The 12,366-nt window shown below is 40.9% G+C and overlaps 1 protein-coding gene across 1 annotated transcript in view; it reads left to right on the top strand.

Annotated features, from left to right (window-relative positions):
- PADI2 (peptidyl arginine deiminase 2) overlaps window positions 1-12,366 on the top strand; it is a 1,404,027-nt gene that overhangs the window by 730,237 nt on the left and 661,424 nt on the right. The window contains exon 5 of the mRNA XM_044061822.1: window positions 1,070-1,187. Coding sequence (XP_043917757.1) covers window positions 1,070-1,187 — 118 coding nt within the window. The remainder of the gene's footprint in view (window positions 1-1,069; window positions 1,188-12,366) is intronic.

Genomic DNA, 12,366 nt, shown 5'->3' on the forward strand with positions numbered 1-12,366 from the left:
TGGGAAAGTCCAACTGGAACAGAGCCCATTTTCAATGGAGGCCCAGGGAGAAAGCTTCCAGATGCATGTCTTTGGAATGTGGAAGGAAACTGGAGCACCTGGAGGAAACCCACGCGAACAACAGGAATGACATGCAGACTCCACACAGAAGACATCCCCGTCAGGAATCAAACCAGAAAGCCTCTTGCTGTGAGGTGACAATGCTAACCGCTGCACCACTGCGCTGCCCAACATAGAACACGATCAGTAAAGTTAAACTTTTCTGTCTGAAGTTTGAATCTTCCCTTTTATGGTCTCTCTTTTGCCTCCTCTAATGTAGTTAAATGCTTTGCCTTGATATTGCCCGATACAGTGCAGTAATTTAAATAGCAAGAAACAGACACTAAATCAATAGTTTGTTCATTAATTTTCATGTGTTCACTTTATCCAGTTCAGGATCATGGGGAAACCAGATTCTAACCCAGCAAGTGTCGAATATGAGGCACAGAACAAGTCCTGGAAGGGACACCAGTAAATCTCTGGGTGTACCTGTATTCACATGCACACCATATATACAAACCACTGCTGAGAAATATTTCTTTACCTATCAGTATAAATTTGGGAAGAGATAGGAAAAAAACAGACCTTGGTGCATCCGTTAAATCTACAGGTCCAGGTGTTAGTTGCTGTTAATGTATACTGTATGTTAAGTTACACTTTGTCTGTCAAATGTATAACCAGATTTAAGGTGCATCACTAATCTTTAACAGAGCATGTTAGTGTTTGTCATTATCTCTTTGACACGGTCACAGTACTTAATCTGGAAACCACATTTTCTTTTGTGTGCTGGATGTACTTTACTTCTGTTCTTCTAAAATTATAGACAAGCAGACACCATTTATTCAATAAAACATGTTTCACACAGCCTTGAAGCTTGTTAACCATGTTTACTTTTAATGCATAAATATTCAAGCTATACCATCATTTCAGGGTACTGCTGGATCAAAATGTAGCCATACAGTACTATCCCCACTGCATTCTTATTTAACCACACCGTTTTAATTTGTCTTTGTTTCTTTCTTTTTTTCAGTCATCCTGGAAATGGGGACCTAAAGGTCATGGTGCTATTCTTTTAGTGAACTGTGACAAAGAAGTATCGTTTAGTGGATTTCCAGATAACATAGATAATCAAATCTCCCATGATTCAGGTAATGCACTTTTACAGTTCATCACAGTGGTTGCGTCAGTAATTTAGTTCTAATGTGTAGGTAGAATAAGTGGAATGTTTACCTGCATTAGTCATGGTGAGGTAGTGGCATAGTAAAAACAGTGACAAGATTGCATAGCTGTATCGTGCCATAACTGCAAAACAAGTTTGTGCATTTTATCTGAAAAAGCTACAGTTATAATGGCTTAGCCAAGTGCACACCTTTCCGGTGCTTCTGAGAAGTATACATTATGTAAAAGCTATCTTGCACTGACTTGACCTGTCTTCTTGTATAGCATTCTAAGTTGTTTCCTTGGGCAGTTTGGCCTACTGAACTGTATTTGGTCACAGCAATATTTTTATGTTAACCTTAGCATTGTTTGCAGGTTGCCATACTGCTATAGATATATGCTGCACAGCTTTAACTCATGCTATAGTGAAAGAGGAAGGAGTTCTTATGAGACAGGTACCATTGTATATAAAACTGTCAGACATATGCCTGTTCTTGTTGCCCTAAAAAACATACCTTATTTATTTGTCTCCCTTAACCTTTATTCTTTGATATAAACTATATGTTTCCTGTTGTTATAATGGCAAGATTTTCAGAATTAATAGTGAACAGACCAAGGGGCTTTTCCCCGCCTTGTAAGTTTGACTTAGCAGGTTACCATCAGTATTAATAGCCACGTGACTAAGCTGCAGTATTGTACTCAGTCAGCACTGTTTAATATCTTTGAATAAGAACAACTACATGGGTTTTGCGTCTATCTTTTTGCTTCATCCTGAAGCATAATGTGGACTCCTGCCTGTACTGTACTAGTTTCTAATTCCCAGTAAACAACATACAGAGAAACTTTGGGATGCCAAAGACAATCCCTTGGATGCTTCCAGTGTTTGTTGGTGTGGCAGCACAGAGCACCGTGAGGCACTGCAGCTCTCATCCTTGGCACCAATCTTGGCTGAACACTCTGATATAACCACTGTTGCAGGCCACAGCATCTTTGGCTTCTTGCATGTCTTCCCAGACTGAATACCCCATTTGTTAGCTACCACTGAATGTTCTTCAGAGAGCCCCAACATTCATAAGGTTGTAGGTACTTACTGGGCTATTGAGCTGTGAGGATCTTAAGAAGGTTAGCTAATATTCCAGTGGTAGTTTCTAGCCATCATATTTTGCATATGAATAACCCAGGGATGGGTCGAATAAGGATATATGTTGATACATTTACATGTTTCCCCTATCCTTGATGGACAGGAGTGCTAAACAGAGGTAAATTTGCAGTTACCCTTGCATTCATTGAAATTACATTTGAATAGACTAAGAGAAGTGTTTTGCTTTATGTGTTGTGGAAGACATTTCTATACAAAGGTTATTCTCTATGATACATAGCTATCTCCTCCAACATGTTCTGTTTATCCTGCAAAACAGATTGAAATCCCATGAGCCGGTATTTACAATACCTTTGGACAGATTGCTGATTGCAATTTGTGTGTGCCTCCTGATTTCCAGAGGTGAGGCAGTGTCACCTCAATTCTTGTGTGTGTGAAGACATACCCAGAAAGTGGGTGGAGGCTTTTGTCACATGACTGTGACCTGAGGCCTCCACTATGGTATCCCCAGATAAATTATGGCCTAAAGCTCTGAAGACAAAACTAGTGCCTGCTAGTTTGCCTTGACCTAGGCTGACTGGCGCCTCAATTCCTTTTATTTTCCAGGCTTTTTCTCAACAGCTTTTCCAGCTGAATCAGGACTTTGAGTTTTCTGAAGTTCAAGCAGCCAGCTCTAGAAAATCCCAAGATGTTAGGAGCACCCCCTCAAAAAAGGGTGAGATTTCAGTAAGAGGATTCTGACTCCCGAGATGCTGAGGCAGATTAACAAACCTATGTGGTCTGATTTCTGTCTCCCACTGTGTAAGACTCTGGCACTGAGGGTACCTTATCCTCTACCTCATGTCTAGATTATGTCTCCTTTGAGGATACTCTTCATAAGATGAAGAGGAGTTCTAGGAGGAGACAAAATAATAATTCCAGACCCAGCTCAGGAACAGAGCTTTTGTGGGCCTACCAAAGCCCAGCAAGGTTGCATTTCCTTCAGTCCTAGATGTCAGGGAGGGTGCATTTACTAATGCATCTCAGGAGCCTCATTCCCTTCCACTTGTCTCAAGGAAGATGGACCATTTTGGCAAGATCAAGCTATGGTGTTCCTGGATTCAGGACTCCCATTAACAATGGCAAATGCAGCATAATGTTTGACACATTTGTGAAAAAGGTGTGCCCTTATGCTACCTTGGCCTTCAAAGCCTTTAACTGCCAGATCTAAATACTTACCCATCAGCAAACCTTGCTAGAAAAGATGAGGTTCAAGGGAGGGGGGATCATAGATAAGGATCTGAGATAGGAAACGCTTGGGCTCTGCAACTTCTCATCTCAGGTTGCCAAGCACTCCAGTAAATTTGGCTATAATGCTGTAGCTGCACTCTGTGGGGGTGTCAGTTGCAGGTTCTGTTATTTAGAGAAATGCCAGGTTGAGGACTGAGTCCATGTGAGATAGAGCTTCTTAATGCCCTGATGGATAAGAACCTCTTTTTTTACTGCTGAAGCTGTCTTTCAGAGACTGGAGAAGAGGAGCAAGGCAGTTTTGTCAGCCTACAAGTAGTTTGTCTTTCCCAGGCACCTAAAGTCATCAAAAATATCCAAGTAAATTCTGGCACATAAATTCAATAGAAATTATCCAAGTAAATCCTGGCCTTCCTTCCCCAGACAAGAAAAGAGAAAACCTGGCAAAGGAAAGATTGTCAAATTAAGAAGGGAATATCAAGCCAAACCCAAACAAAAGCATGTGGACCATGAAGGCCATGACTCCCAGACAGAAAAAAACATGACAGCTACACCCTACCACTCCTCCAAAACCTCCACGCAATCCAGTCTTCAAAATTTCCCCCTTCCTCTGCTAGAATAGGGGCCTGCATGAATTTGTAGAACTTTGGGAAACATTTGCACAGGACAAATGGATTTTAAATATTCTACAACAAGGGTACAGACTCCACTTTCTAAGGACCAAAGTTTAAAGGCACCCCTTTGGTTCCAAGGAATCAAATCCCTCTGGTGCCTTCTCTGATGAGTTAATTGCTAGAACAGGAGACCAGAGAGAGTGTACCAAGAACAGCGGAGGGACAAGATTACTACTCAAGAATTTTCTTTGTGCCATTTTGTGCCCAGAAAAAAGGTATAAGGAAACCAGATCTAGACCTGTTAGAGCTAACCAAATACCTCATTGTTCCACAATTTACAATGACCCTGCATGCTGTTCTACATCTCTTATCGCCAAAAGCCTTCATAGTGAATCTGAACCTCAAAGACACATACCTGCACATCCTCATCTCAAATACAGTTTTTACGGTTCACATCTGAGAAGAGCATTTCTATCTCACTTCCTTGTCTTTTGTCTTGTGTACTGCTCTCAGCATCTTTACAAAGTGTCTGGCTCCAGTTTTCACCTATTCCAGGGCAATGTACATCCACATTTACCCATCCTTATCGAGGCATAGTCCCTACAGGAGATCAGCATGGACTTGCACTTCACCCAAAGGTGCTTTAGAGAACTGGATTGCTCCATCAGTATGACCAAGTCCATAATGAATCCAACTCGGAGCCATAACTAGGACAGGGCAAAGGGTGCAGCTGCCCTGGGTGCAAGCAAGGGGCACCGTTAAGCAGGTACCAATGGTATGGGAGTCAGTACTAATGCTGATATTACAATGCTGTCTTAACTCTCAACATCTTTACTCAAGAATTCTGGACAAAGCTAAAAAATAGGGGGGGGGGGTGCAAAATCAGGGACAATTTTTAAATATTAGTGTAATTCACTTTAGAAGTCAATAGAATAACAAGTTTTGAATCAACACGCGTTTCCTGTACAATATGAAGTATGAAACTCTAATGTTTGTTATTGGGCATTATTGACTGACTATAATCCTCATTAAATTACTAGAAAGTCAAAAATGATGTGTGGTATATGAATAGTGCTAGCTACAACCAAAAATATGAAGCAAAATCAGGAAAATTCTGCAAAAGAAAAAATGAAAAAAAGGATAGTTGACTAGCATGATTTGTGGTTATGGCTGAAGCATGCACAGTGTGGTTGATAGTTTAGATGGAGTGAGCAGTTTGCTACAGTTTCAAAGAAGAACCTTTTTTTTCATCTTGATATCCTGAAGCTGTCAAGTAATCAGTAAGTACTGCTGATATTGTAAGAGTGCAGTACCATCATTGGTTTATGAAGTGTCAGTACTGCATTTGTGGTCATGGCTGAAGTGCTAACGTTTGAATGCAGCAAGCAGATTGTTACAGTTTCAAGTAGAGGAGTTTTTTCCTTTCAAAGGAAAGACCATTTTTTTCATTTGTTATTAGTTAAAAAAGTTTATGAGAAAGGCACCACTTTGGGGAACTCTGCACTTGGTGCCAGATCAGCTAGCTGTGGTTCTGACCCAGCTAGAACTATTGTCTGTCTTGGAGCCCCCTTGAACACAATGCGCAAGAAGGTCTTCTTACCTAAGCACAAAACTGTCTCTGTCTGATCCTCTTCAACAAGGAAATTCAGCAGAAGAAGGCAGTCATAGCAAGGGAATTCCTAAGGATTCTATGTTACATGACCTTCTGCATCCTGATGGTGTATGTAGCAAGTTTGTAGATGAGGAAGCTGCAGTAGTGCCTGAAGAACACGTGCCAGTGCTCATAGTGCATAGACACTTTCATCCCCATTCCCCCATACATAAGGACAGAACTGCCATTCAGGTTGGTACAACTAACTCAAACCTTGAAAACAGTCTCCTTGGACATAATTTTGGGGATCTTATGTGGGGACAGTGAACATCTGTGGCACTTGGAACCAAAAAGGAGAAAGAAAGACATACATATAAAATAAATGACAGTGGTGTTTTGGCTGTCAGAGCCTTCCAGCAAATTTGGACACTGAGAACCCTTCAAATCCTTACAGACAATGCCTTAGTCATGTGGAATATCAAGAAGCAAGGGGTGGGGTGGGGGGGGGGGTGTTCCTTCCTGCATCATGTGCAGTTTAGCAGTGCAGACCTGGAAGATTGTCTACAAGATGCACATGAAACTCGGGACAGCCTGTATCTCTTCCTAAGGAAACATTGTGACAGACATACTGAGTACAAATGAATGCTAAAAGTGAAGTTTTTCTGGATTTGACCAACCACCAAGGTGCATTATAAGCAAACCTTTTGATTCACCATAGAACAGACAGCTTATGAAGTTTTGTTCCAGGACAACATCTCTAGTAGATTCAAAGATAGATGTTTCCTTTCTGGATTCGGCAGGTCTATTTTTGTATGCTTTTCCTCCTACATCACTGATCTCCTGGGAACTGCAAAATATCAAAGAAGACAGGCCAAGAGTCATTCTAATAGCTTATTTTGTTCCAGCTAACACTGGTTCTCCCTCCTGTTAATCCTAGCAAGTCTCAAACAAAAGATGTTGCAACAGCAATTGGACCTTCAAACTCAGAACATGGGATCCTTTCTACATTCCAACCTGTCCATCTTAAGGCTAATAACCTGGGTAATATAACACTCATCTGAACCAGGCATATGTTTTCATGAGAGAGGTTAAGAAGACAAGCACAAGAAAATTATGCCTAGCTAAATGGAAAAGAGTCTCTTTCTGGTGCCTGTCTAGGAAGCATGATCCAAACAATGTCCATGTGACACTGGTCTTGGGCTATCAGACTGACATTTTCAAGGCTGTCCTATCATATGTTTCTTCAAAGGTCCATGCTTTCGCCATCACAACCTATCTCAATATGAACCCCCTCTATACTCCAAACTACCACTAAAATAGTTCTTGAAGGGGGTGTTGCACTTAAGACCAGTAGTAAAGTTAATCTGTCGACCATGTGACCTCAGTTATGTGTTCTAAAAACTGACTCTGCCTCCTCTTGAGGTCACTGTTTCAAAATCACTTAAGTTCTAACCCTAAAAACACATTGTTTTTTGTGTTTGTGGCCTCTGTGGGAATGATCTAGGAGCAGCAACTGATGTGCAGAGAACCTTTTGTGTGTTTTCACCAAAACAAGGTATCCCTTAGAACCATTCCTTCATTCATGCCAATATCTGTGCTAGAGTTGCCTTTGAATAAGGCCATCCATCTCCTTGTATTTTTCCCAAGTCTCAGAATACAGATTACAGGATGCTGCACTGATTGGATGTGCATAGACAATTTTACCTAGATAAAACTATGATTCTCAGAAAATTAGACCAGCTTTTTTTATGCTTTTAACTAAATGTAAAGAAGAAAAAACAGTCAGTAAACAGACATTTTCAAAATTGCATGCAAACTGCATTTACCTCTGTTGCTGTAATCATGATACACTTGTTCCAGGATATGTCAGAGTCCATTCTGCTTGTTCCAGGATATGTCCTGAGCATATCTAAACTATCCTAGCTTGGTTTGTGATTTACTGTGGAGTTGACTGGTAAGAGAAGTTTTATTTTAATTTATATTTTATCTGTTATCATTGTTTTCACTGTTTGTAGGTAGGAAGGGATAGCATGTTAACAAGATTTACTTTGATTCATATGTTGTTGTTTTACCTTTATTTTCACTGTTGGTTGTTAGAAAGGGATATGTTTTAGACAGGCATGCTCTAGCCACCCCAAGGGGCCTAGACAGCTATAAATTCACACAGACTGCAGAGAGGAAAATCCTGTGCATATCTAAACAATACTACCTTGGTTTGTGATGTATTGATCTTTACTGTTAAAAAGAAGTGTAACTGTGAGCGATAGTGAGCAGAAGCTTCTGCATGCCTTTGCACGCAATGTAAAGGAATTGCAGCTTTTGTATTGCTTGCAGAACTTGTACAGTCAGAACAACTTTACTGTACTTACTTTAGTATTTAGTTGTTTATTGCTTGTGTGATTTTTTTTTTGTCATAGAAGTTGATTTAAGTTCTCTTTGAATTCTGTGGTTACTGATTTTGATTATTCTTTTCTTTTACAATATTTTGTTTGAAGCTGAATATGGATTCTTTAAATGAGTATGCATTTAATTATTTGCTAATTCTTAAATATCTTGTACAGTGTAATAAATGCTACGCATATTTAAAGGTAACAGCTGATAACACTGGTGATCTGCGTTCCTTGTGTCAAATGTTGGATCATTCGCTTAACATTGTCAGAAGTAAATCTAGACTTAATGATAATGATTGTAGCTACTTGTGGAATTAATTCTTACACCCATTAGTAGTCTTACATGTGTACCTTTTTCAGTTAGGTTTGTCCTCTAAGACCATGGCACAATTTGCATCTGCTGTTCTGCAATCTGCTCAACTTGACCACCCCCGTCTTTCAGCCACCCACTGTTCTCATGCTGCGAGAGTCATGACTTTAGCAGTTAATAGTACAATGAACATAGTAAACTTGTGTTAGGAATGTACCATAAATGTAGACGTTCAAGTACATTCATAGCTGGACTCAGAGTCCATCCCCCGTTGTTTCTTCTAACACTCTGAGGGTCCCTTCTTATTGCCTAACAGGACCCCTCCCCACTCTACCCTACTAGGCTCCCTTACTTCCTGAACCTGTCACACATCTCAGAGAGTGACATTGGGGAACACTGTGGTGGATCTGTTAGTTAGACTGGATTTTTCAACCAGCACCACACATGCTCTGGTATTGGGTCACTTCCTCTACAATAACCAATTTAAGGCAAATCTGAAGTTGGCATTGACCAACACTTCTTTATACCACTCAAGTCTTAACATTGCAGTGGGAACGAATCAACCAAAGCCAACTGAGCAAGGTATATCTCTGGAAGGTGGGTTGACCACGCACTACCCACAGACAATATTTCCTACTGGTCGGGACTACAACAGTGAATGTACTCAAACATGTACAGTTAAGGCAAGTTCCTAACACAACTACTTTCCTTTTTTATTGTATAATATATTCAATAAAAAAGCAAAACCATCACTAGTACCTTATTTATAGCAATGGATACAGTAAAGAAAAGAAAATATGAAAGTAAAGAAAAAAATCTTTAACAGTAGCTAGAAAAAGAACAATAATCACAATAATTCCTCCATTTCCATCCTGTTATTCCTCCTCTGTCATAGAAACTGTTATTAATACTTACATGGCTCAGTATTTCAGTTGCCCTAATCCTATAACAATGATGCTGTAATATAACTAAAATATAAACCAGGAATCTCCCATTCTTTTGTTACCATTTTCACTGTCCTGTATCTTTAAATCCATTTTGAGAGTGCAACCAGACAGTGAGCATGTATGACTGCAGCAGATAGTTTGTATGTAAGTTACTTAAATTAAAGTCAGTAAACTTCTCTGTTGATGTGTTTGTATATAATAAAGCTACTTGAACAGAACCCACGAAGACTCTTCTGTTGTGTCCAAAGTAGGAGAGTGACATGATGTCAGAACTGGGATCACAGAGAATGATATTTGGAGGCATGAGGTGCAGAGATGACAGTTTAGGTAAACTAAGAGAAGCAAGCATGAAAAAGAGGCGGAAAAGAATCAAAAGTAATGAGAATCCACACAAACTGCTTATTTTGTTAAAAAGATAAAATGGAGCATTACAAGGGCACAAACCACATTGTTAGACAAGCGGGAGGCACAAAAGGTTTATTAACTAAGGGAAATGTTTAAAACTTAAGATATTTGACAAAACAATTACTAGAAAAGAAAAACGAACATGTTTAAAGCAAAACGAGCACAAGAAAACTATTATGGGCATGAAAAGAGATTAAATGTACAAAACAAATATAATAAGGGCAAAAAAATAGAAGTTATGTCCTTACCATAACGTTCCATGTGGAGTGTTCATCTCGCCTTTGTTCTTACACATGGGTTCGGAGCCGATCCTCGGCTCCGTGCCGGCCTCTTGCAAGCTCTGCATCGAGAAGAAGCTCGAGACAATCTAATACCCACAATCCCCCTCTGCCTTTACCTCAGATCTAGTTTGCAAGCAAACCAATCTATATAAAAGCACATTCATGCTTACACACATAACATATCTAAACAGACACATATAAACATATATGTGTATACCAACTATGTACACAGAGTAATAGCAGTAGCAAAAAATGCTTCTGGCCAGGCATCAAAGAACGTTCTTCCTAAGGGTGGGAGGGTAGGACTGTAAGAACAAAGCAGATGAACACTCCACATGGAACGCGTTATGGTAAGGACATAACTTCTATATGTGATAGTGTTCAATCTCGCCGTTGTTCTTACACATGGGTAGCGCCCTAGCTCCTTGATCCTGAGGAACTCACGGGAGGACGTTCTTGAGCACAGTGGAACCAAAGGTTGCCCTGTCCCTAGAAACCTTGTCTACTTTATAATGAGAAATAAATGTATGTGGCTTAGACCAGGTAGCAGCCGCACAAATAGCATCCAGAGGTAGGCGAGCTGCATGAGCCAAAGACGTAGATACCGATCTTGTGGAATGTCCTTTGGGTTTGTGTAAAAGGGGTTGATCTGCAGAATCGTAGACATAGATTATACAATCTGTTAACCATTTAGAAAGAGTTCTTTTGGTAACTGCAAGTCCTTTCCTGCTATCAGCAAAAGCCACAAAGAGTTGATCTGTTTTCCTGTGATCTTTTGTTCTATCCAAATAAAACCTTAGCTGTCTGTGAACATCTAATTTGTGTAACATATACTCCATTTTGTTGGAGTGGTTTTGAAGAAAGTGGGTAATTCAATGGACTGATTAATATTGTTAATGGAACATACTTTAGGGAGGAAGGATGAATTGGTTCAAGAGAAACTCTGTCAGAGTGAAAGATCAAATAAGGGTGCTTGATGGAGAGAGCCTGAAGTTCAGACACTGCCTAGCAGAAGTAATGGCTACCAGAAAGAGAGTTTTCCAGGACAAAAATTTTAATGGGCAAGAAGAGGCAGGTTCAAAAGGGGGCAACATTAATTTAGATAGCAACAAGTTTAGACTCCAAGGTGACGTAGGAGATCTGACCGGTGGTCTAATATGAAAACTCCTTTTAAAAAGGCTTTACAAAGTCTGTGAGCCATAATAGGAGCTCCACATTCTTCCACATGGAAATTGAAATGGCAGCCAATTGAACTCTTAGAGTAGCAGGAGAAGCACCCTGATGAAATAAGTCTGTTAAGAACTCTAATATCTTATTCAAAGGAGCTATAAAGGGATCCACATGGTGTGTATTCGCCCAGAATACAAACCGTTTCCATTTGCTAGTATATGTTTTAGTAGTGGAAGCTTTATGCGAAGCCACTAATGTATCCTGGACTGCTGGTGACAAAAGATCAGACCTGGCTAAGTTGGGAATTGGAGCAGCCAAGCTGCTAGATGGAGTGACAGGAGCGCGGGATGGGGAACCCCTGACGAGTGAGTCAATAGATTTGGCTCTGGGTCCAGAACCCAGGGTCCCCGAATGCAGTGTATTTTCAGGAAGGGAAACCAAATTTGACGAGGCCAGAATGGAGCAATGAGGATTATCGTCCTGTGTAGGTTCCTGGCTTTCTGGAGAAACTTCGATATCAGAGGAAATGGGGGAAATGCGTATAGGAGTCCCGGGGGCCAATCAGAAACCAGTGCGTCCCTGGGGACTTCCCCTGGAGGGGGTAATAGGGCAAAGTAGCTCCTGCATTTGGCATTCATTGGAGACGCAAACAGGTCACAGGAAGGCTGGCCCCACGTGCGAAAAATCCTTTCCGCCACTGACTGTTTTAGAGACCACTCGTGCGGTAACAGAATTGCTCTGCTCAGCCTGTCGGCTATGACGTTGGATGACCCCGGGATGTGCGTTGCTATTAGAAAGCGACCCGTGGACTCCGCCCACTGCCAAATTCTCATGGCCTCTCTGCATAGTTGATAGGACTTGGTTCCCCTTGTTTGTTTATGTACCAGACTACCGACATGTTGTCCGTCTGAACTGCAATAGTCCCTAGAGGAAGAAGGGGAGCAAAGTGTTGCAACGCTAGAAACACTGCCCTCAACTCTAGAACATTGATGTGCAGATTGTACTCCAAATTGGTCCATTCGCCTTGGACTGTCTGTCCCTGAAAGATGCCCCCACCCTATCAGGGAAGCGTCCGTGGTCACCGTAACTGTGGGCGGGTAGCACAAACGGCCTCCCTGGGAAAGGTTGCACGCTT

Source organism: Protopterus annectens, chromosome 2.part0 (assembly GCF_019279795.1).
Source record: "Protopterus annectens isolate FY-2018-M chromosome 2.part0, PAN1.0, whole genome shotgun sequence".
In the NCBI taxonomy this organism is placed as follows: Eukaryota; Metazoa; Chordata; order Ceratodontiformes; family Protopteridae; genus Protopterus; species Protopterus annectens.